The sequence below is a fragment of the Sinocyclocheilus grahami genome, unplaced genomic scaffold (assembly GCF_001515645.1).
Source record: "Sinocyclocheilus grahami isolate Dianchi unplaced genomic scaffold, SAMN03320097.WGS_v1.1 scaffold493.1, whole genome shotgun sequence".
NCBI lineage: Eukaryota > Metazoa > Chordata > Actinopteri > Cypriniformes > Cyprinidae > Sinocyclocheilus > Sinocyclocheilus grahami.
In genome coordinates this window covers 138154-165418 of record NW_015505672.1, presented here as the reverse complement: position 1 = coordinate 165418, position 27265 = coordinate 138154, and the positions used below count along the sequence as shown (strand labels likewise).

General features: G+C 37.9%; 1 protein-coding gene across 1 annotated transcript in view; it reads right to left on the bottom strand.

The window, feature by feature from the left end:
- Positions 1-27265, bottom strand: part of LOC107554159 (receptor-type tyrosine-protein phosphatase T-like) — a 157988-nt gene that overhangs the window by 32339 nt on the left and 98384 nt on the right. The window contains exons 13-17 of the mRNA XM_016236584.1: positions 22954-23105; positions 19954-20031; positions 18702-18737; positions 8237-8424; positions 4913-5000 (exon numbers count right to left, since the gene is read on the bottom strand). Of these exons, the coding sequence (XP_016092070.1) occupies positions 4913-5000; positions 8237-8424; positions 18702-18737; positions 19954-20031; positions 22954-23105 (542 nt within the window). The remainder of the gene's footprint in view (positions 1-4912; positions 5001-8236; positions 8425-18701; positions 18738-19953; positions 20032-22953; positions 23106-27265) is intronic.

The following is a 27265-nucleotide window of genomic DNA, read 5'->3' as shown; positions in this document are numbered from 1 at the left end:
CCCTCCCTGGGCTGAACTGGGGATCAGGAGCCCTTCCTGGGCTTAACGGGGAATCAGAAGCCCTTCCTGGGCTTAACGGGGAATCAGAAGCCCTCCATGGGCTTAACGGGGAATCAGGAGCCCTCCCTGGGCTGAACTGGGGATCAGGAGCCCTCCCTGGGCTGAACTGGGGATCAGGAGCCCTCCCTGGGCTGAACTGGGGATCAGGAGCCCTCCCTGGGCTGAACTGGGGATCAGGGTAGCGCTTACGTGGAGCTGGCACTGGAGGATGCTCTGGAGGAGCAGGCACAGCAAAGCGCTTTCGAGGAGCTGGCACTGGAGTGAGTTTTGGGGCTCTGGGGGGCGCTCTAGAGACGAAGGAGGGCTGGACGGGACCAGCGGAGGTCGATGGAGACGATGGAGAGCTGGACGGAACCAGCAGAGACGAAGGAGACAATGGAGACGACGGAAAGCTTTCTAGAGCGGATTCTGGGGTCACATGAACGCTTGGAAGGGCTTGCCATATTAATGTTCAGAGGGCTTGCCATATTATAGTCCGGCGGGCTTGCCACATTAACGTCTGAAGGGCTTGCCACATTAACGTCCGGCGGGCTTGCCTGAGGAACGGCCGGCTTACTTGACTCAGGAACTCCCAGACACCGGATGACTGCCTCCTTCCAGCCGAGGTTGGTGGTGTCTGGGAGCTCCGTGGGACGATAGTAGGTTATCCCGATCCGGAACAGGGTCACAAGGGTTTCCTCATAACTGACAGGTTTGCCTGAGCCACGGCGATGAATAACGCTCGTTCCTCCATTTGAACGGGGAGAAATGAACAGGGGAAAAAACGAAAAACTATAAAAAAAAAGAAAAACAAACATGGGTAGAAGGGGCGCCGCTTACTGTCACTTTCAGTCCAGAATTCTGTCACGGGTCGAAAATGTAAGGAGCACGGAGCGAGGAACGAGGAGACCAGGAGTACAAAACAAAGGGGTTTAATATTCTCTTCAGGGAATCACACGTAGCACAAGGAGGGGACATAAACAATTCCGGACCCAAATTCATACAACGAGGACAGGAAGGACCAAATAAGGAAAACAGGAACTAAACGGGAACATACACGTGACAATATGTTGTACACGTTTGACAGCACTAATAAAAATAAAATATGACTATAGAAAATATTGAAAAAATAAAAGGTAATTAAAACTAATAATTAAACTAGTAATTAAAAATGTACACTCAAAACAACCAGCATTTTTTAGAGTGTAATATAATAATAATAATAATAATGGTTGTAACAGAATTGTGATGCCTGTGATGCCTTAACTAAGTTTTGGTTTTTATTTTCTTTATCTAAAGATTTGAGATTCATCTCCCATAGAATAATAAAGTTTTATAAACTCATCAAATTCCTGTAAAAATACTTTAATTTCAGGTAAGTACAGAACTGCAAACATATTTGCTTTTTCTCTTTTAACAATCCATTACCAACCTTCCACTGTTTCTCTTTCTGTTGAGTTCTCTGTGATGTCATTGTCTTCTGCTTTGGGATAAAACCCATAGGTATGCTGTGACTCATCCGCTCCTACTCAAACCTGCTGCCAAAGCATTTCCTGCAATCTCAGTCCAAACAGAGCACGCATCTGTCAAACGGCCTGCGCCAAATCATAGTATGCTCGCTATGTGCACATACCTCCCTCCTAACCATAATTGACGAAATATACTAATGAGGAAGCATTTGGAAGAAAAACAAACATGGGTAGAAGGGGCGCCGCTTACTGTCACTTTCAGTCCAGAATTCTGTCACGGGTCGAAAATGTAAGGAGCACGGAGCGAGGAACGAGGAGACCAGGAGTACAAAACAAAGGGGTTTAATATTCTCTTCAGGGAATCACACGTAGCACAAGGAGGGGACATAAACAATTCCGGACCCAAATTCATACAACGAGGACAGGAAGGACCAAATAAGGAAAACAGGAACTAAACGGGAACATACACGTGACAATATGTTGTACACGTTTGACAGCACTAATAAAAATAAAATATGACTATAGAAAATATTGAAAAAATAAAAGGTAATTAAAACTAATAATTAAACTAGTAATTAAAAATGTACACTCAAAACAACCAGCATTTTTTAGAGTGTAATATAATAATAATAATAATAATGGTTGTAACAGAATTGTGATGCCTGTGATGCCTTAACTAAGTTTTGGTTTTTATTTTCTTTATCTAAAGATTTGAGATTCATCTCCCATAGAATAATAAAGTTTTATAAACTCATCAAATTCCTGTAAAAATACTTTAATTTCAGGTAAGTACAGAACTGCAAACATATTTGCTTTTTCTCTTTTAACAATCCATTACCAACCTTCCACTGTTTCTCTTTCTGTTGAGTTCTCTGTGATGTCATTGTCTTCTGCTTTGGGATAAAACCCATAGGTATGCTGTGACTCATCCGCTCCTACTCAAACCTGCTGCCAAAGCATTTCCTGCAATCTCAGTCCAAACAGAGCACGCATCTGTCAAACGGCCTGCGCCAAATCATAGTATGCTCGCTATGTGCACATACCTCCCTCCTAACCATAATTGACGAAATATACTAATGAGGAAGCATTTGGAAAAGATACAAAAATCTCAGCGTACACAGAGAAGCAGAAATTGGTTTTGAAGGCGAGCAGGAGTAAATACGAGCCATCTTCCCAATCTACCCACCCCCCTTTTCTCATATGTAAATGTTTGCCAATAACAGTTTATTTTGGGTGTAGAGTCTCGTGAATTATAGATGACCATATGGGCTTGAATGGCTGACACTGCCTGCTGAAACACTGAAGGGATGAGCGAGACCGGACAGATGTCTCTAATTGAAACGGCTTTCCTCATCTCCCATAAAGTGTCAAAATTAATCAAGGGATGCATGGCCAATTTTGTTTGTGGGTTAATTTTTTTCTTGGCTCAGTTTGTAAGACATCGCTCCAATTTAGGGTGCTTAAACATGCATTCACATAATGAAATGCTTCACAAAACAACGTCCTCCTTTGGCTGGTCGACTTGAGACTTTTCAGTCACTTAAAAACCCATTAACCAAGTCCAGATGCAATGCATTTGGTTATATTAAATGTAGCCACAAGTTAAAGCTATTTATTTTTATATATTTTTTGAGTTTTTGCACTGCTCTTCTAGTCAACATAAGAATGTTTAGGTGTCTTTAAGCAGTCATCTAACAATTAAAGGAATGTTGTGCTAAATGCTAAAAATTACTGTAGTCACAGTTACAAGCAAAGCAACACCCTAGGGACCTGGTGTTTAATAAAGCAGACATCTCCTTTATCTCCATTTTTCACAAAAATGATCCTTTGTACTGATGAAGAGTGTTGGGCAAGTTACTCTGAAAATGTAATCAAATTACTGATTACTCCTTTTAAAAGTAATCACATTACTATTCTGATTACTTTATTTCAAAAGTAATTCGTAATTAGTTACATTACTAGTTATGTTACTTTTTTCTCCATGAAATTTATGAAATCCCAGCATACACGCTCCCGATAAATATTTGTTATTAAAGCATCAACATTCACAGAACAGTTATTTTTAACTAAGCAAGCGGCTGCTGCGTGCATGGTTTGGCATGGCAGAATGCCAGCAAAGAGCGCTGCATTTATAATCTCTAAAATACATCTCAGTTCATCGCAATCTCACAAATCTCTGTTATAACACAATAAATATATGCATAATGAATCTTTCATAATGTCTACAATTCGTGTGTTATAATGAGAGGATTCATGAGCACGCAAATTTCAGCAATGCATTGCTCTCAACGCTGCAAACACGTGTTATAGCCTAAATAGAAACTCTGCATATGCTTGCACCTGTTAATCGTTTATATTTTATATTAGTTCATGTTGCTTTTGACACACACGAGTCTCTGCACTCGCCTATCAAGTCTTGTCCCTTACCACACTCTGTTGCGTCGGGTCTCGCGGGAGCAGGTCTCTAATCCACTGGCACTTGACTCGACAGTGCGTGAGCTTCATCCTTTTTACAATCTCTAGATTATAAAACACTGCATTCTGTCAGCAATGTAACGTGGCAGTAACGTATAGAGACCTCGGCTTGTAACTATACTTTAATTACTATTTTGATCATTATAACGCGTTAAATTACTCCGTTACTAAAAAAGTAATCAAATTACAGTAACGCGTTACTAAGTAATGCGTTACTAAGTAATGAGTTACTGCCCAACACTGCTCATGAACAGCCTTATGGACAGTTTTCATTAGCAATCTGTATAATTCATCATAATACCCGCTGGCTGTGAGCGACTGGCAGGCTATTTCATTTGGCCCAATGTTTCATCTCATTTTAAGAGCACCGTGACAGAGAAAACTAAATCTTGTAGAAGAAATATAATGTCAACAACCAGATATCATTTAATGGCGCTATATTAGCAAAATAATTACCCAAGTCTATCACGGTACTACTCTGGCAATACCATCATATTTTGACGTCTTCAAAATTATTCTATGAAATACCTTGGTGTACCATGTACACATGATATTTTCATGGTATATGAACATGGTGAAACAGGATAACGTTAAACATCTTGGATGCCCTGGGGGTAAGCAGATAAACATCAAATTTTCATTCTTGGGTGAACTATCCCTTTAAATGTACCAATGTAGTAACATGGTAGTTTTTGGTACTTTTTTGAATGAAGTGGTTCAGTACTGTGAAAGTCTCTGGATTTTGGATGTGGTCTTACCTTAAAGTAACTTTAAATACTTCCATACTTACTTTTTAAGCATAATGAAAAATACAGCCATCGGTGCGGTTGAGGAGTGAGGTGCAGTTATCAAGGTGAAAGAAACCCAACATTTGACTTAAACATTTAGTTTAAACACTATTTAGGATTCCTTGCTGTTTCAGTACTCACAAGCGATGATGTTGCCGTAGCGATTCTTGTTGCGGTTTTCATCCTTCTTGGCAGTTTCCCATGGTGCCGTTTGTCCCTCAGCCAGACCCTGGAATCAAATCAAGAATATTTTTTAACATGTTCATCCATTACAGAGACTGCTTTCACACACATGCATACATATATACATACATTTTCTGATAGCTAAAGACATACAACTTTTCACACTTTGAGATGCTTTTCTGAAATAACAGGTCAAGTTAGGTGCCTCTTTTCCCTTGATATCACTGAAAGACTCTGAAATCTCAGACAAGAGCACTGAATGACCACTTAAAGCCGTAGTGTAATCTTCATCCTGCCCACCACACACAAGATGAGCCATTTACTGTGACAGATCTAAAGAAACAATGGTGGTCTGCAAAGTGTTTGCATTAAAGAAAGACTTCATGGACAAAGTGATTCAAAACAAGCATATTTTAAAGATGAATTGGAGGGGTGATGGTGCAATTTAGTGAAGGTCTATCTTTAAAAGACGTCTCTGTGAAAGAACAGCAACAGAAAATCGACTTAAAGACAAGAGTTCATTCACAGACCTCATAATTTGTTTTATTTTTTCCACTCTCAGTAAAAACTGAGGGCCGAATTTAATTCATGTTAGAACATCCAAAATTTCTGAAAATTCATTAGGTTTTCACAATGTACTTTTATTGATATGAGCTTGCACACTGTCAGTCAAATAATTAATTATAAATTCGGTATCAGTTTGTAAAATGAAATGGGTTTAACTAATAGCAAATGACAGGCTACTTCATTCGGTCACCGTTTCATCTACTTTTAACAGTGACAACTGTATCTTTTAAGAAAATATAATGTCAATAACTATATATTCACATAAAGAATTGCATCTATAGTATGAATTGTATTCCATCCATCCAAGTGTTGCTTTTTGGTACTTTATTAATGCAGCAACATACCGGTTAAGTAAGTAAATAAATAAATAATGTGTTTTTAATCTAAAAATACTATCACATAATGAATTGTGATGCTATATTAACAAAAGTAGTACAAAAGAGTTCCATGGCACTACTAAAATGTACTAAATCCAACCAACCAAACAAACAAAACAAAAATAAGAGAAGTTATAAAAATAAAAACTATTATTAAAAAATGTGTTCCATCATGCATTGCTACATAGAGTTTTTTTTAACTGATTGACTGTTCTGGCTGGTTTAAATCGTTCTGCATCCGACGAGGTCATAAAAGTAGAAGAACTGTTTTTCTCTTCCATGTCCGTACGATGGATCCCATCTGGAACTAGTGAGGCATAGAAGCCTGAACACACAGACTGTATCATCTCTACTGTACCGTTCCTTCACATGATCAGGCACCTGTGAAAATCGAAACCTTACAAAGTCTCATTTTTTTTGAATTGCTCTTTCATGTGTGAATTAAACATGATCTGGCAACCCTTCCAATATATCAGTCACATTCATGCAGGGATACTGGTATCTGGCAACTCTGCCCATGCTCTCATTATAATCACGGTACAGTCAGGGTAACGGAGTCAGTTATAGGCAAACTCTGTCTGCCTGACAGAATGTGATGCTAAAACTGTTTGAGGGCTTCTTAATGAGACATTTTGAGACATCCGGAGAGAATCGCTCCAAAATAGATTATAAACAGTTATTTTAAAACTACTCTTTTCACTGCATGTTTGATCAAATAAATGCCACCTTGGTGAGCATAAGAGATTTCTTTCGTAAACATGAAAAAGTCATAGTTATTCCATACTTCTGGCTGGCAGAGTATATACTGTAGCTCAATATCTCATTTTATGGTACTTTTTAATGCTGTAAAGCTTCAGTCCACATTCATTTTAATTGCAAGGACAAGTGCGGCCAGAACATTCTTTAAAAATACATCAAGCTTGTGTTTCACAGAAGAAAGGATTGGTTTGGAATGACATAAGGGTGAGTAAATGATGACAGAATTGTAATTTTTGGAGGGTGAACGATCCCTTTAATGAAAACAAATCACAAAGTGAAGCTGGAACTCATACAAGGCAGCTACTTCAAAGCCACAATTTGTAGGAAATACATTTAGAGGAAAAATAAATGACCTTATCAAAAGTTCATTTCATATCTTCTATTGTTGGCAGCCTCTTTCCTCTAGCGCTATTCAAACAAAATAACAGAGCCACAACGATGCCAATGTGCGCTTTCCCAATCGTAAAACTGTACCCTATTACAGCATCTGTACCTTAAAAACAGAGAAAAACAAGACCACACACACACAAAAATGTGTCTTTAATTTCAAATGACAAGGAAACAATCTAACAGACGCAATTTCAATGTTGGTGACCTTAAGTGAAAAAGAGTTTCTATTAAAGTATTATTAAAGTATTATTAGAACAGATCATGTATGGGGACTGCAGAGATAACTCGAGGTTAGCATACTTTTTTTAAAATCTTGACTTGCTACTGACTCAAAGGTCTTTGCATATACCTACCAATGAAGGTTTAGACAGTGAAAGATAATTGGTTTTATTGTCATGGGGGGTTGATCTTTTGTGGCCCACTGTGTGGGGAGATTTTTCAAGAAGCACTTCTTATCTCACATGACCTTTTCTGAACAAAATGCCTAAAATCTTGACTTGCTACTGACTCAAAGGTCTTTGCATATACCTACCGATGAAGGTTTAGACAGTGAAAGATAATTGGTTTTATTGTCATGGGGGGTTGATCTTTTTTTGTGGCCCACTGTGTGGGGAGATTTTTCAAGAAGCACTTCTTATCTCACATGACCTTTTCTGAACAAAATGCCAGCATGTCATCGTGACACTGACCTGCTTCCTTTAATAAGCACAGAGGCACTTCAATTAGTTATTCAAATGTGTTTAAGAAATAAAACAATATGGAAAAAAGACAGGGCACTAGCAAAAACACTCATTATTGAGTGATTTTCGAAAAAACATGTTTGACATTTTAATAACCCCCTCAATAAAACTATTTTAAGATTCATTCCACATCATTCCTGGGCTTACTGTGCATGCAGAGGCAAAAACTAATTTTATAGCTGCACGGCTGTGGTAATTACTGCAGAGAGGCTTGATCTTACATACTTTTACAAATTTAGTATACTAAAAAATAAGCAAAAGATATTTGAGAGCTACAGCAGAGAGAAAGACTTTCAGCAAAGTCTCCCATAAAGATGGCTTCATTCATTAAACGTAGCAAACAAATCAGCATCAATATTCTTTTATCTACTCTGTAGAGAGAAGAAAGAAAGCCATATTGAAAGTTGAATTTTTCTTGATGTCAATCACTCAAGCTCAAGACTTCTTACCTCGTACTCCTCTTTAAAGCCGTAACCCTGCCCACACTTCATCTGGGTGATGTGTTGGAGCAAGTCTGCCACTCTGATGGCCGGTTGGAACTGGCCAGCCTGGTAGGACATCTCCACCGACTCGCAGCCTCCATATGGGTACGTCTGGATGGTCATCGAGGGCTGGGACATCTCACTGTGGCTGCCATCTGTGAAGGAACAATTCCCAATCCTTAAGTACCCATCACAATGTTCAATTGCCAGCTCGAAGGTTGCTGGTTTGACACCAAACAAAGCAAGCAAGGCACCAACCCTGGACTGCACTTTCCTATATTTATGACAGTAATGGAAAGAAACTCTACCAGTCCTGGTTATTTTATGTTATGAAGCAAAATGTATCACTCTATAGCATAAAGTTACCATTGGACAGCATGTTTAATTTACAGTTTACCTAGAAAAGGCATAATTAATTTCTACAACCTGTTGGATTCACAATCTCCCATGTATGTTATAATCTATCAATGTAAAACCCTCAGGCAAAAATAGAAACACTATAAGATTGTACGCTTTTAATCAATAATTTACAACAGAGGCAGGTTGAACCGCTATAATGAACAGTGCATATCTATTTCCGACCATCTAAAGATTAAATTGGATTCTTCTAAATTTTCCCCACTGCTAGTAATATTATAAACATTTAAATGACAAACCCAGACCCCCCAAAAAATAAAAAATAACTGCTGTATGGCCAAATGAGACGCAAACTACGGTTTCTCGCTAGTAAAGTTTTGATGGATGAAGACTGCAATCAAGTTAAAGACGATTGTGGTGGCGTACCGGAGTCATTCAGTAAGCACGTGTATAGAAAGTATTAAGTATTATTATTTATTACTGTATTAAAAAAATACAGATTTTTGAGAATCACCCTTCAATCTTTTGGTTTACTTTGCTGCATATAGCAAATGATGACAAAATAACCATTTGAAACAAGATAAATGATAAGTGCGCGATTGATCGCGATTAATCACAGAAAAAGGGTGTGATTAATCAGATTAAAAATTGTAATCTATTGACAGCCCTAATATATATATACTGTATATATATATATATATATATATATATATACAGGGTGCGATTTGTGAAAAAAACAGAGGGAGGGATGCTTTTGAAAACTTTTTATAGGCGTATAAAACTCCCAAATACCCGTCTTTTTAGTTATGAAATGTTTTTAATACGACGGAAACTGTATCTAACGTGATCAAATTTTAATAAAAACATTGTAAGTTAGGCCCACCAGAGGGGGGGAAATCCCCCCGTCCACCCAGCAAATCGCACCCTGTATATATACATACACACACACGCACACATACATACATACATACATACATACACAAATATATTCAAGAGATTGGATACAAATATCTATTCATTCCTATCTACAACTGTATATATACAGGAAAAAACATTTTTGGACATTTTAAATGTGTGTACTTAAATTCATATATAATTTTTTGGAGTATGCTAGCATAAAGATGAGATCAAAGCAAACAGACGAGGACTAAAATGCACCTCATTTTGCATTTATGGGAACTAGCCAGTTGCATCACACAGATCCTACATAATCTGTAGAACCATTCAAAAAATGACAAAGAAAACACAAATATTTGCAGTCTAGGATCATGTTGCTCTCAAAAAAGCACAGCTTTGTTTACTGTGCACTAATACCTCTCAATCAAGACCAAACCCCTGAAAGCTCGAGGCTAAGACCTTGACTACTGTGAGATATATCTGAGTGTCATTCAATCACAGCTCAGTGCAGACTTCAGTTACGCATAACAATATACTGAGAAGCAGACAGTCCGTCCTTGCAAACTCTTTTATTAGAATAAGACTGGGAAGTAGTTTATTGATGTTAATGAGCTTATTAAATAGAGGAATGGGGGAAGCAAATGACAGAGAATTTTTAATATGGCCTGCTTTAACCGGCTAAAGCATCATTCAGATGCATAGAGTGATGGAAAATTACTCGACAAATTATTAATGTAGCTATTTGCATCTCAATTGCCACAAAAAAATTAAAATCCACACCAAACATCTATGCTTTCAACACGGCAAAATACAAGTAATTTTGCATGATGTGTTAGCACCCCAGTATTTTTAGTGCCAGAAGGAAAAAGTTGAAAGTATTAGCGGCGACAATGTATTATGAAGAAAACAATTATGCCAGAATCGTAGCCTCAAGAGGATCTTTTTAAAGGACACAAATGTAGCTATTTGCATCTCAATTGCCTTGAAAATTCATTATACACAAAAAAATTAAAATCCACACCAAACATCTATGCTTTCAACACGGCAAAATACAAGTAATTTTGCATGATGTGTTAGCACCCCAGTATTTTTAGTGCCAGAAGGAAAAAGTTGAAAGTATTAGCGGCGACAATGTATTATGAAGAAAACAATTATGCCAGAATCGTAGCCTCAAGAGGATCTTTTTAAAGGACACAAAAAGTAACTAGCAGAGAGATGCTGAGACTGCTCAATGAATCTGAACAGGTTCACGACCAGCACACAAAACATCATTTGGATCTGACTGAACGGTGAGCTTTGATATTTGTTTAGGTATCAAAACCTTGTTGCCTATAGACAGCTACTTAGAAGGCAGCAAACAGTTACGGTTCCCATTGACTTCCATTGTATGGACAAAAGTACAGTGGAGGTCAATGGGAACCTAAACTGTTTGGTTACCAGCATTCTTAAAAATAACTTATTTTACGTTGCACATAAGAAAGTCATACAAGTTTTGAAAGACATGAGTAAATTAGAAGAATTTTCATTTTTGGGTGGACTATTCATTTAAGTTACTTATTTGTAGATATCAATTTCTTTTTTTTTCTTTGTCTTTTTTTAAACCAATATTTACACTTCAAGCCAACAATTCAAGCCAAGAGCCAACGAAAAGCATAAATAAATAAATAAATACATACATTCATTAAAAAAAAAAAAAAAAATCATATTCCCAAAAACTTAACAAATTTAATTCTAAAACAAACTATTGTGCACAAAGTTAAGATATTTGAATATTACAGGTCATGATATTCATATCGGGCTAGGCAAATGTATGGTGGAAAAATATGTTTATGACTTAGACGCCAACATACAAACACTAAAAGAGAAAAACAGAGTGTGCGATAGAGAAGTATACACTAGAGATTCTAAGGTCTCTCAATTTACTGCCCCTCCTTCTGCCTTTCTCCTTCCCTCTATGTATCAATTTTTTATTAATTAATTATTCATGTGTTTTTGTCTCAGCAGTATGGAGCGAATCCCAAAGTGGTGGCCCAGTGGGTGTATTATGTTGTTAAAACGACGCGTCTGCCACATCCAAGCCTGAGAAATATCAAAGAACTCCTGCTTTAGAAACAAAAGGTCAACTGCACATTTTAGGTGACCTCATATGGGAGACAAGTTATATAGGTAGATTATGGATAATCATTTAGGTTTTGTAGTTTTGAATCTTCAGGATGATGAGTTCTGACAGTTATGAGTAGAAAAAAAGGAGTACAGTTCATAAATAACTTATACTGAATCATTATTAGATTTTACTGCGAGGTCCTATGGGATACATTTAGCCCTACAAACACCTTAGGATGATGGGGAACATAAAAAAATGACTGAAAACCCATATGGCAAAACAATATGAATACTGAACAAGATTTTGATATGTCCTTCCTTAAAGGTGAAGTGTGTATTTTATGTACAAAATAGTAAAATAATTACATTTTTAAATTTTCTGAAGAATGTTTATTCAGTAATAATGTTTTACAGTAATAAAAGACAGGAAGATCTTTAATTGTGGAAATGTGATGAAAAAAACCCCTCTGAAGTTTATGCTTTAAATCTGCATATTTATATTTATATTTATACGCAAATGCATGAAAGAATATGGAAGCATAATTTTCCTTTACTTTAATAATTTGTCTGACAATAGTTAGCTAGATGTGATTCATACAGGGCAAAAATATATTGTAAAACAAAAATCTCTACAACGTCTAAATCTTTTTATAATATATTGCACATCTGCACATTCTAATCATATCTTCTAACACAATGTTCTCTCTGCATTCCTCACAGGTGCAAAAATAGGTTTGATATGATAAAGCAACATCAATACTGTTTAAAATGAATGCAAAGAAGAAAAAAAAAAGTGACACTTTGAAACTTGACGGTTCTTCTGCTCGGAAGAACTTGAGGAGAACTGACTTAATTTCCCCCCGTTAAAATATTAAACGGGGGGAAAAAAATATATAAAAAATAAAGAATCATAATTTTGAGAGATGTAAATATACACAGCATGTCCTGCTACAGCGCAACTCCATATTATAGTGCATGTATTGGAGGGAAGTCGTGGCCTAATGGTTAGAGGGTCGGACTCAAAACCCAAAGGTTGTGGGTTCGAGTCTCATACCGGCAGGGATTGTAGGTGGGGGGAGTGAATGTACAGCGCTCTCTCCCACCTTCAATACCACGACTGAGGTGCCCTTGAGCAAGGCACTGAACCCCCAACTGCTCCCCGGGCGCCGCAGCAGTAATCCGGGTGTGTGTTCACGGTGTGTGTGTGTGTGTGTTCACTGCTGTGTGTGTGCACTTTGGATGGGTAAATGCAGAGCACTAATTCCGAGTATGGGTCACCATACTTGGCCACATGTCACGTCACTATATTAGCATTCTATGTCATATATTGAGTGAAAGAGAGAAAGAAAGACATAAGCTATGCCAAGTAACTATACTACTTACAGAAGTCATTTTTGCCATAATGGCTTCTTTCATTTTAGCATGAACTATTTGTGACCATTGCATTATATGCATTCAGATGATTAGAGCTAAAATCAAATTAAAGCTCAATTATGCACAGTTACATTATGATAAACTACTATGGTGCATGCCATTAACAATAATTACCTGACAAGTCACAACAAAGCACAGGTGACTAAATAATGACATTGTAAATTACTTTTAAATGTCATATGTGAATGGGTCTCAAATGGCTATAGGGTTATGGAGGAAAATAAAAGTGATATAAAAACCTCTATGTGTATACTGTATGTATAAAGTGCTGTCAAGGTAAAATAAATTAAAGTTATTAGAATTATTAGCAAAGTATTATAAGTGTTAGCACTGGCATTGTTGCAATATATAAAACATGATCACATGTCAAGCTTTTTGTCCTTGGCTATACATTTGAAACTGTTTAAATATATACACTATAATTCAAACGTTTCAATACTTTTATTCAGCAAGGATGCGTTCAAGTGATCAAAAACGATAGTGAAGTGTTTATAATGTTACAAAATATTTCTATTTAAAATAAATCCTATTCTTTTAAACTTTCTATCATGGTTTCCACAAAAATGCAATTAAATTAAAATGAAACAGCAAATGTTTTCAACATTGATAACAAGAAATGTTGGAGTAATGGCGGCTGATAATTCAGCTTTGCATCACAGGAATAAAATGCATTTGAAAATATATTAAAATAGTTTTAAATTGTAGTAATATTTCACTGTTTTTTTTTTACTGTATTTTCAAACTGATGTATATAAACGTACAGTATGTATGTATGACTTTTTTCTTTAATTAAACTGTGAATTAAATGTATTTTTTTAATGATTAGGCTCATGATTTTTGCCTGTAGGACAAAAAAATGGTAAAAAATATAATATATTACAGAGCCAAATCATAGATTACTTAAACAATAACCAGCAACCACACAGCAACACCCACAGCAGCCTACAGCAATGTGACACTTACTGTACTATTACTATTACTATACTATTACTATATGTCAACAATCTCATTTGTGTCTATTTTTCACTGCTGTAAGTCTCCTAAGCTATGAAACAGCAACCTTTGAGTAATATCATTACACTGAATGCCATTATCAGAGTTAAGCTGGAGTCGCCAGGCGTCTTTCAGCTAACCAGCAGAATCTCAGACGTCCCTTAGCGGGTTATCCATTCCCAGCCTCTAAAACTATCGTTTCTCCATGAAACAGAATCCTTCTCTCTCTCTCTCTGTTCCTATCTCTGTTCCTCCATTCTGTTTTTTCATTTCCATCGATCCTACAGATATCTACACTCCTCTACAACATCTAAATCTTTCACTCTTTATCTTGCTCTAAAACACTGCATGTACCCTATTTTCTCTACCATTATCCTCTTTTTTTAACACAATGTTCTCTCTCCCAGGTGCAAAACTTGGACTACTCATCAGATGCATTGATGATCATCTCTGCGTGGATTTCAGGAGAAATGATTTTAAGAAACAGTCGGCACGAGTCCTCCCTCACAGTTCCTGTATGCGATTACCAAGACTTTCATCCCGCAACATGATCGATAGCCTGTAAATGAACTGGAAGCCCCACATAATAGGCAGGTTTATAAATGATTAGGGGCCGCCAGTCTTTCTCGACCTCGTAATCTCAGCGACATCGTTTCGGCAGGGAGCATCTCCAGAACAGAAATATGACCACCCTTACTCGGAGCGAGAGACGGGGTCTGTAAAACAGAATGAAAAGGCCTTCTTCCTCATTTAATGCCTCATTCTTTTATCTGTACAGGTGTCTTTATTTCTTGCAATCTTCTCTCCATCTCACTATCTTTACCCTCCACTCGATTTCACCTTCTTTACACAATCAGTCCTTATTACAGTGCTTGTGAGTCTCTAGAATCCATTCAACCTTTGTTTTATAGATAATTTAAATCTTAGGTGTATTATCCATTCTTTTTTCTAATAAACTTTTTTTACTTTTCAACATTAAAGCTGACATGAAATGGTATTTGAAATCCGTCTTACTGCCATGACATATTGAAAAAGCAGGCCAAGATATGAGTTTACCCAATAAAATCACCAGAGAAAGTTATAAGAAAAGCATTATGCTTTAATAAAAACACTTTATGTGGAACGACATGCACTGATGAATTGTGCACAATAAAACTTAGAAAGATTTCAATGTTCATTTCATGTTGACATCAAAATTTGAAAAACTTCAACAACAACAATTACGACATTCTAATTTGTATATTTTGATTTGTGGTTGAGGACTTTTATAATCTTACAAAAAAATTTGATTTCAAATAAATGCTGTTCTTTGGAACTTTCCATTCTTTATATAATCCAAAAAAACAACAAAAAAACATATGTTTCCACAAAAATACTAAGCAGCACAACTGTTTTCAACATTGATAATCAGAAATGTTTCTTGAGCAGCAAATCAGCATATTAGAATGATTTCTGAAGGATCACGTGATACTGAAAATTCAGCTTTGCAATACAAAAATAAATACAATTTAAAAATATAATCAAATAGAAAACAGTTATTTTAAATTGTAATAATATTTCAAAAAATTTTACTGTATTTTAGATCAAATAAATGCAGCCTTGTGGAGCAAAAGATACATCTTTAAAAAAAAAACCTACCTACTCCAAAGTTTTGAATGGTACACTATAGACAAGACATAATATTTATAGAAAATCAAAGCCTAAAACCTACATTTACCAACAATTTCAACACTACTTTGGCTCTCAAGTGCTTAATTATTTGCTTTAGCACATCTACTGTAGTTCTATTCTGACATCCCAGAGTCCCACTCGGAGGGGGCTTTCACACTAGCACTTTTGGTGCGCACCCAGGTTCATTTGACGTCAGCGTTAGGTTCGTTTGGATAATGTGAATGCTGCTTTCTGAACTCGGGTGCACAGCAGCGAAGCGCATCCGAGTCTGGCTAAAAAGGGTGGTCTGGGGTACGGTTCATGCGAAGTCCGGTACGGTTCACTTCTGATGTGAACGCAATCGTACTAAATCATGGAAGTGAGCCGCTATATTAATGACGTATGATTTGGTCAAACAGTGTATTTATGCATTTACTCACTCGCTTTCCTGTTAAGTGTGACTGACGCACTGCAGCAGAGAGAATTTATATCTCATTTCTGCTCGCAAAAAAGTGACTGCTGCGTTTTTTGAACCCTACAGTCGTGACAAATAGACGCATGTGCCATTCTATGTTGGCGCTTTGGAAATTAATAAGAATTTTCAAAATCCCAAGTACAAAAATGAAGTGAGCAAGCATCCATTCATTGTCTTCTGCATAGTCATTAGTAACGGGGTAAACAGCTGCCACTCTGATGACACAAACGTACCGTGGTTCGGAACCATAAAAACAGTTCAGGGGGAGGAGGAGGGGGAGCAATTGAACTCGGGTTCGGACCAGGCAATTGAACCAAGTGTGAAAGCACCCTAACTTGTATTCTTTTCTTCTGATCCATTCCTTTCTTCTTCCATCCCAATCCTCCATTAACTCCCTCTCACTGCAGTTCATCTCTTATCCTCCATCACCTTCTACTGCACTCCCTTAATCTCAGATTTTCTACTAGTATTTTTCCGTTCATCCCTTGGCTTCCCTGGGTCAGGTTGGCATGAATGTGAAAGTATGACTGCGGCATGTTTGACATCCAGTTTACAAATATCTCACAGTCCAAATTTTCTTGCTTCAGTTGATAAATGCCTGATTCAACTCCCCTAGTGCTTGACGTTTTTTTTCCCCCATTTTGCTCTCTCTCTCTTCCTTTAATACACCGCCTGTGTGCTCATTTTCTCTTTACTCCATCTCCTCGCACTAAACAAGCCATCTCCACCTTCATAACCTCTGTAAATAAGTTTGCTCTCAGTGGTTTATTGGTGCTGAGTGTGTATGTGTATGGGGGGAGTCGTGGTCTTCGCTGCTGAGTGTAGCTTAAGCGAGAGTTTTCGAACTCCTAGAAGCTGTCTGGATCAGAGGTGCGTGTTTAGAGACCCCTGCATCTGAACCTTTTAGAGTGAACCTTTGAAATGAGCTTTTGGACTGAATAAGCCCCGAGCCCACCAAGATATCTATCAGAAATCCCTTTTCAAAAGCCGACTGTAAAGAACGCTTTCAATATCTCCTGAAGAACGAGTAAAGGATGAAGCTTTGCGTGACCAGGAAAAACTTGAAAGTGTCAGCAGTGGAGCTGAAGTACTGTAGTTCACTCTAGCTATCTAGGATAAAGTTTTCATCCAAAACACGCTAGCCAGTGACGGCAACATGAATGTCCAAATCATCTGCAATCAATAGTTATTTCTGTATTAACGGCGGGTTGTTGCTGTAAATTTGGGGAACTGATGAAATCCAATTACTGTTTGATCTTTTGCAAGTATTTCTTAAAGTTTTCAGTGAAGATGAATAATTGGAAATTATAAATAATAATGAGAAATAATGATAAATGGAAACACAAGAAAGAAAGAAAGAAAGAAAGAAAGAAAGAAAGAAAGAAAAACAAGTAAAAAAGAAATTAAATGAATGAATGAACGATAGAGAAAGAACTGATGAAATCCAATTACTGTTTGATCTTTTGCAAGTATTTCTTAAAGTTTTCAGTGAAGATGAATAATTGGAAATTATAAATAATAATGAGAAATAATGATAAATGGAAACACAAGAAAGAAAGAAAGAAAGAAAGAAAGAAAGAAAGAAAGAAAGAAAGAAAAACAAGTGAAAAAGAAATTAAAGGAATGAATGAACTTTAGAGGAGGAAAGAACAACTGAACTAACAAACGAAAGACCAAACGAAAGAAAGGAAGTAAAACAAATCAATAAACAACTGAACAAATGAATGAAAGAACTAACAAACAAATAACAAAAGACAGGAGGATGAACAATCAATCAAAAGAAAGAATGACTTGAAGGAAGGACAAATGAACAAATAAATTAAAAAAACAAACAAAGACAAAAAGAAAGAACAGAGGGAAGAATTAAATGAAAAAATGGATGGAGAGAAGGAAGAAAGAATGAACAAACAAGGTAAAGACAGAATGAAAGGATGGATAAGTCTTTATTATGAGCTATTACCATTGGATGTGAAATGGTCAATCTGCCTTTGAAAAGGCATGAGGGTGTGCAGGAGTGTGTGTGTGTGTGTGTGTGTGTGTGTGTGTCACACACCGATCTGCCAAATCTGAAAATTAGCATTCCGACGAACGATCTGATTCAAATCACTTTCCACACATTGGGATATAAACATAGACTTTGTTTGAACTGACAGAGGGCTTTCATTCCTCTAATCTGGCTCAGCGTGGGACGGAGGCGACTCCTCACTGAAACCACATTCAGCTGCCGCAAAATTACAAGCTGCAGTTAGTTTGATCGGATGGGGACCAAAGTCTCGGGCACCCGCTTTTGACTTCAAAGGTCAATGTTATGATCTTTCATCATCTAAACCCATACTTTATGACTCATACACATGCAGGCTTGAATGAAACTACACGCTTAATAGCGATTCACCTCTGGATATTGATTTCGTCAGCTTCATTATACATTCACATTAAAAGACACAGGAGAAACGGTTTAATATAATCCATGTGTGTAGAACTGAACAGTGTGATTTATAATCAGCAGAGGAGGAAAAGTCTTACCTATGGATGCCGTGGCAGGGACCGGCTCCTTAGAAACTGCAATTAAAAACAGCATAAAACTGAAACTCATTTTTTGCTTTGACATAAATGCCACACAACTATTGTTGTAGAGTATTGTTCTGATATTTTTAAGGGTAAAAAAAGCTGTTGTTATTGTAAACTAAATATATTCAAAATAGTTTTCATTTATTGAAATAAAGCTACAATTAAATAAATTAAATAATATAACTTTATATACAGAAATAAGTTGAAGTACTAAAATTACTAAAATAATAAATTACTGAAATAATAATAAATAGAAATATAAAAAACCTATAAAAATGACAAAAGCAAATAACAAAATTACTAAAAAAATCTAAATATTAAGAAATACTATCTATATATATATATATATTATTTTATTTATTATAAAACAAATATTTATTAAATTAATTCTAAAATAACACTGTTAAAGGGATCGTTCACAGAAAAATGAAAATTGTGTCATTTAATTACCCTCATGTTATTCTAAACCTAATTGTTTTCTTCCATGTAACAAAAAAGGATAAAATGGTTCTATTAAAGCTACAAAAAGAATGCAAAACACTATAAAAACGTATAGCTTATATGACTGCATTATATTCCAAATCTTCATGAGTTGAAACAATGTCCAGTTCATGAATCAATAATTCATTTGAGTCAGATCTTTTCAGTGAATCGGTTGATCCATTTCACAAAACCAGTCTGAATGATTCGTTTGCAGACTGATTCGGTTTTTGAGTTTTGTTTCTATTTTCTTTATCCTGTTTTTGTGTACTTTTTGAAGCTTGATATCATAATTTTCAAAAAAAAATTTGGTGAACTATTCCTTTCATTCTTTAATGCAATCATTTAGCAGATACCTTTATCTAAAGCAGCATCTAATATAATAGTAATCCCATAGAAACCTGGTTTTAAAGTGCCTTGCTTTAAAAATGTATTAAAAGCTGAGAGCTGAGATTATCAATAGCTGAGAGCACTGCTATTTTTATTTATTTATTTATTTTTAAGAAATGAGAGTACTGTATTCTTACTGGAAACGAAGAGCATCATCAAATTAGCCTAAACATTTAATAAATGAACATACAAGTGGTAGGGAATGTATAGAACCTTGTGAGGCTCAAGTTCTGTGATTGGCCTGCTGATACATTGTACGGTTCAAATCTTTCGGTTATCAGTCCAGGAATTTTACTACTATACCACATGGACCAATTCAACATAGGAAGCCACACACCTGAGTAGTAGGAGTTGAGGAGGGTTTTACTCTGGAGGGCTTTACCCTGGATGGAGAAGGAGCATGGAGAAGAGGAGGCTGGAAAAGACAGAGGAGAGCACTTACAGTACATACACACACCGCACATGTCTATAAAACACCAAATCATTTCCAGATTAATAGCTGTGTCATATTGTGACAGAATCACAGTGGCAACAGAATAAAAGGTTTTTAGGTCACTTTCCGTAAAGGAGACAGATATCACACTAATCAACTGCATCTTGCTGTAGTCAACAAGACCTTTAAATGTCATGGACTATTTTGAACATATCCACATGCATATCCTAGCTCAGTATATACAGTGAATATCTAAATGTCTGGAATAAAAAATGTAGAGTGAAAAAAAATTGTTGTAGAAACAATTTTCACTCAGAACATTTCTAGTAAAGTTTACAAATAATTGCAAAGAAACAGCAAGTAACACATTGATTTAAAAATGAAAAAAAAAAATTTAAATAGTAAAACATATTCCAGTAATCTTTGTTTAATTTACACCTTCAAAAAACATATTTTTTTTTACAGTGTAGACTCCAACGACAAAAAAATGAGAGTCACCAAAACCCACTCCTAGAGCTTCACTCACTCTAGTAACCTTTTACTCTTCTCAGCTGAAGCCCATATCCTTTTTACTTTCCATTTTAATCACCTATCACTCCAGATCTCCCTTTACACAAATCCCCGTGTCTCACATGTGTTGGCGCATATGCATTTACTTACATAAGGATCTCTACAGAAAGTGCTTTGGCAGCAAAAGCTCATGGGCCAGCGGGGTGAGATCGAGAGCGTGGAAGCGTGGAAGGTTAGAGGCAGGTGTCTCTGTGTTCATTTAAATGGTAATACAGCTAAAACGCTGAGTGTGTAGGCTGGGATCGCTATGATCACTATTTCACCCATCTTCTGCTGCATCGTCTTCAAAAAGCCCAGATAGAAAATAAATAAATAAATAATAATAATAATGTGATTGTATGATGATTGTAATGATTGTAACTGTGGAGCCAGTGAGAGGAAGGTCTGGATATAAAATGAGAAAAATGACAATTACAATATATGAGATATAAAGGCCCGCAGGAATTTGGTGCTCACAGAAAAGGCTTTAGAAATTGGAAGGCCTGTCATTCACAAAGTTCAACACATACTACATTTCAAAGATTTGAAACGAACACCCCAGCTGAGATTCATGTCTATAATAAAGAGGCTGTACTAGTTCAGTAATAGTGACTCTCAGATCATTAGATAAACAACAGATACAACAACAGCCTCCAATTACTCTGTGTCTGTAATGATCCAAAATAAACATACAAATTAACTGCATTTGCACTTCCACTGACCAATGACATTCAAAAGAACTGGGAAACACCAAACATGCAGAACACATTGCCAATCAGTGTTGATTTTAAAGGAAATAAATGTGATCATTATGCATAATGACATTCTCTCTCTCTCTGTTTCTCTCTATGCATCTTGCTCGTACACTCCATTGCCCCCTCCTCTTCCAGCTCCATTCAAATTATTCTGTACACAAAGGCCACAGTGACATTTTGTGCAGAAAGCAACTCAGAAAGACCCATCCTAATTACAGCCCTTTCACAGCATACCAGAGCCCACTTAAAACTGAGAAAAAAACGCCTAGTCCAAATGCCACTTGCTATTCTTCTCCAGCACCTCTTAAAGCAGCACGTCAATAGCAAAGTCTCTTGATATGTAGAACGTTTCGGTCCATGCTGTTTAGTTACAAAATAGCTCTCTGCGGCGGGCGACGTTCAGATCAGGTGTGAGACGGTGGCATCCCGTCATTTGGTTTCCTGATGGACGCTTAGTAAAGACAATCAAGGAGAATGGTGAGTTGAGTTAAAATGACAGATTGTTGACCGCTTTTGACCCCTTTTAGGGCTTGCTGAGCTCATCAGCGTGATGGTGGGACGTGCAGGAGGGTTGTGTGATTGCAATAATGAGTCCTGAGATTGGCTCGCACACACTGCGGCCACTCCAGAAGATCGTGGTATTTGGGGAACGTGGCGATTATATGACCTGTGGACTTTGACTTTTGAGACTGGTGGAAAAGAGCAAGAAGTTCTCTAAAGAGAACCTGTGAAAAAATGTCTGATTGAACACAAAACTATTACTGTATCTTTCAATAAATCTTCTGATGCCCATTCATGTTTATTGTGAGCTATGCTTAGTAGTAGATGATCGGTTCATGTGCCACTTGAACTAATGCGCATACTGTCACGCCACATTAAAGAGCGTCAACACACCTTTATTATTTGAATTTCATGATTAAATTGACTAAATTTGAAAGCTGAGACCTTCAGAAATAAACAAACTTTACTGAGATTATTGGACGGGAGGCATGACACAAATAATGTTCAGTGAAGTTTGTGCACGTATGCCAAACATCGCTGTTTTGTATTCCAGCTCAATAGTTTCAGTGCATTGCTAATTGATTCCCAACCTTGAATAAGTATGTTGAAAATTACACTTAAGTATCTGTTAAATCAATCATTAATTTGTTAATCTATCCATTTATTCATTTGTTCATTCATTCAATTTTTAATTTAATCATTTATTTACATGTTCGACATTTCACTCATGTATTCATGCATTTGCTCATTTGAACTTTTGTTCATTCATTACTTCATTAGTTAATTTCTTTGTTCAATAAATCATTCAGTTCCTTCACACATTCATGCATTCTTAATGTGTGGTATTTGTTTATGTGTGAATTCTTTTTTTCTTTAATTTGCTCATTTGTGAATTCATGCATTGATTCATTCTTTCATTTGTGTTTTGATTCATTCTTTCATTCGTTCATGTCTTTTTTCATTTGTTCATTGGTTAATGCCAACACCCTTCTCTAACCCATACTGTTATCAGAGCACAGATACATTCGAAATAAACAGAGATTATACAGAAAAACAGGGCAGCACAATAATGTCACAGCACAATATTTGCTGAACTCACAGAATCCGTTGAGGTCCTGGTTGCTGGTGGAGAACGGATCATCCTTGTGTAATGTGCTGACTTTTCCTGTGCTTTTATCCGCTGTGCCTACGGGCCCCATCTCTCTCTGCGTGCTGCTGCTGGCTGTCTCCTTCTGTTTTTTAGCTAGTTTCCTTCAAATCCATCCACAACAGGACAAGTTTATACAGATGATCAAAAGAAGACACTTCAGTGTCGGTGCAATGCTTTTGATTAGTGCAACCTGTTTAACTGTTGTCTAAACACGTTTATATGTGTGAAAGTAATCACTTTTTTGTTTTGGACAAACAAAGGTTATTAAAATCAGTTATCAGCTTCGTTACTGCTAGACTTGCTGGTTTTAGTTTAGACATTTATGTATAGCATAAAAGTAACAGTATAAGAGTATAATAGTAACAATATACAGCACTAAACCAAAGCACTGCCACAACACTGCTGTAAACTGACATATAAAAGACATACAAGACAAACACACACAGACAGACAATGGGCACATAGAGGACAAGAAGTGAGGCATTTGTCTATTCCAATGGCATTGACTGTAAGATTTCTGTAATATAATCTAAAATATATATTCTGCAGTGATATATGCCAGCAAGTGAGAAAGAGAGAGAACAAACCTTCTCAAATCAAGAGAGAGATACTCAAAACCTTGCCATGCAGAACAAAGCCAATCGAACACTACAAGTCAATTGATCAGGAAAAACTTTTACACACACACATTCACTTGTAGATAATGCAAACAAATACATTAATGATATATTAATACATCGTAATGCTTTCTCTTAAAGGGCCAGTACAGAACTGTTGCAATGGGCAGCGCACATATGGATGACAGCTGAAATGTTTCATTAACTACAGATTGTTTTGCACTATGAAAGTATTTTATCCTGATTAAAGCTGTGACACGTTGAATAAGTGACCTAGCAGTTCTTACTTTGACACATTGAGCTGTGCTGTTGAAATGATCTCATCCCACCTCTCAAAAAATATTTAAAAAATTCTCCGGCAGTCTTTATAAAGGCAGCAGACTACGCTTCTGCTGGTCTTTGATTTGTTGATTTGTCTGGCTGTTCATAAGCTGAGGCCTCCCCACACTTTAGTGCACAGAACTTCAAGGAAGATATTACTGTCAGCAAAGGATTGGAGTCATCCAATAAAATGACTCTGATTCTCCAGGTCCCACAGAACACCATTTGACCTCAATATGTGCTCGCTTCTCTTACGGGGCCGAGCTGATAATAACTCTTTGTTTTGTTATTTTCTCTGCTGGGAATTTAAAAAAAATCTAATAAAGATTCAGCTTCCTCAAAAACCAGGCCAACCTTTACAATTGGGGCCATTTTAGCTAGGTTGGAAAATAAATTCAGTAACATTGGTTTTTGGTGACTGAGGATCAAAAGAGGACGAAAAGTGTTCAGAAGCAGGTCTTAACACCAAGAAGCAATAAGAGCGGGGTCACAAATTTCCAATTAAGCAACCAAGTATCAAAGTGATGGCTATAAAGTGCTGAGATTTCATTGTAGAAACTGCAATGCACAAACTCTACACCAAAACCTAGTGCGCACCCTACCTAGACAGCATATTCAACAATCCATCAGCTCATCCCACAGTGTATGCTGAAGGTCACAGAATTTTATAATACAACAGCCATCAGATAATAAAACCCATTGATTGCTGCAGTAATGGGTCTCGTTTCAAGTGCCAAATTCTGGACATATTGTAAGTGGCATAAACTATAGATAATCCTTATTTAATGAATGCCAGTGCAGCACTTCATTAAAAGTGAAGGCTATAATATAGTCAGATCACCATAAACAGTATTTATAGCACCAACTTTTGTTAATGGCTTTTTGTAAACGAGAAAGAGAGAGGGGGGAACAGTGAGGAGATAGCTGTAAAATCTGGCTTGATTTTGCTCTTCATTCATACATAAAATTCACCAAATGTTCATTAATAAGCATATCACACTTGGTTGAGCTAAAACTTGAAAGGAGGAAATAGTAAAAAGACATATGCACTTGTGACATCAGAACATGCAAAGACAAGGCAGCTGGCCAGGAAGTGCAAGTCAAAGAAGTATTAGTAAGCATGCAGAAGATCTCAAAATAACCTTTATATTAACCCCTGTTGTTCAGTTGCTTGCATGCACAAGGTTAACTTGTAGGGCATGGCGTTAGCAAGGACAAGGTCATGGGGATTCCCAGGGAATACGGTGTTAAAATTATATTGACGTGTTTGAATGCACTAAAGTCACTTTGGATAAAAGCATCTGCCAAACGTGTAAATGCATGCACACACAAATTTCTGGAGTAGACATGGTGATGAATCAGGAATAAACATTAACATCACCATATATTATGATTGCTATACTACTATACCATTCTAAAATCATAGCACATTGAAAATGATATGCTAAAGCAGACTGTGGTATTGATTTTAAAACATTATGTGCTAATGCAAGCATAATGTCTTACTACCTAGACAAACACATGCACTTTTGTATGCAAAAGTACAAGCAGGGCTTAAAACGTCCCAGGTTAGGGGAACGCCTTCAGCGATACCAAGCTCTGAATCATATGTGTAATCAGTCGAATCGATGGGCAGGACGTCAAGGCGGGTGACGTCATGACCAGGAAGCTTTAAAAGCATGTGAGGTGCAGCCGGCGCTAGCTTCTTAGGAGTGAAGCAAGCTCTAGTAGGGATGCCGGAAGTATGGCCTTGCGACGCAGCGTCTCGTTCCCTCGGGGAACCATGGTTACATACGTAACCTGGGACGTTCCCCTTCGGGAACTCGAGCTGCGTCAGAAACGCTAGGGGAACGAGATGTCTACGCCGCCAGACTTGCAAATCCCTGCCTAGTGTGGAAGAGCACAGCTATGGCAAGAGAACAGAGGGGCCTGGAGTGGCTCGCAAATCTAGGTCATAAAACCTGACGAACGTGAGGGGCGTAGACCATCCTGCAGTGTTGCAGATGTCCTGCATAGGAACTCCTGCCAGAAAGGCCTTGGTACGTAACCTGGGACGTTCCCCTTCGGGAACTCGAGCTGCGTCAGAAACGCTAGGGGAACGAGATGTCTACGCCGCCAGACTTGCAAATCCCTGCCTAGTGTGGAAGAGCACAGCTATGGCAAGAGAACAGAGGGGCCTGGAGTGGCTCGCAAATCTAGGTCTTAAAACCTGACGAACGTGAGGGGCGTAGACATGAGCGGCATCCACACACTTCGTGAAAGTACGGGGTGAGAGTGCTAGGCCGAAGGGAAGGACCCGATATTGGTAAGCTTTGCCCCTGAAAGCAAACCTCAGGAACTTCCGGTGACTGGGAAGGATGGAGACATGAAAATAAGCATCTTTTAGATCTATCATGACGAACCAGTCCTCGGACCTGATCTGAGACACGACCTGTTTGACAGTGAGCATTTTGAACTTCAGACACATGACTGAGCGGTTCAATAGCACGCAACCCTCCTTCCTTCTTTGGAACGATGAAGTACCGGCTGTAGAACCCGGACTCCCTGTCGAGAGGAGGGACCACCTCGATGGCCTCCTTCCTCAAGAGAATATTGACTTTTTGTTCTAATACCAGAGCCTGCTCTGGGCCCACTACTGTGAGAAAAACCCATTTGAAAGGCGGCGGCGGAGCGCCGAACTGAATGCGATAGCCTCTTTCTAGAGTTTGCAGGACCCAACGAGATACATTTGGCAGTAGTTTCCACGCTGCTCAATAATCTACTAAGGGAACCAGTCTCTCGAGACTGGCCGCTGGTGTATTTGGAGCTGCTAGCTGGGTGCCCTGAAGCGGCGGACCGCCAGGAGATCGCCGAGCTAGCTGCTTGAGAGACCCCCGGAGGGGTTGCGAGGCTCTCGGCTACGCTACATTCCCGGGCAGAAAATACAGAGAGAAACCTTTGCTGGAAACCGCTGCGCCCTGGTACACTGGCAGGGTTGGCAGAATGGTTTCCCGAGGGTTCTGAGGAGAGACGGACACCGTGTAATCCGGCATACCCCGCTCTTCCCCAGTAGGGGCCGCCCTCAGTAGTCCTGGACTTAGGTCTGTCAGGACCTTCCTCGACTGAAGCACGACCCTCAGATCAGGCCTCGCCGACTTAGAGCGCCGCCGTCCTCGGTCCCGCTGCGGGGGAGCACGAGAGGCAACGCTCTGTTTTTGAACCTCCCTATATGAGGAGCTGGTACCTGGCTGGGGCTGCTCCCGCCCAGCAGCCCCCAGAGCTATAGAACGGCGAGGGAGAAACCGCTGGAATGCCGCCGCCTGTTTACGAGCCTCCTGGTATCT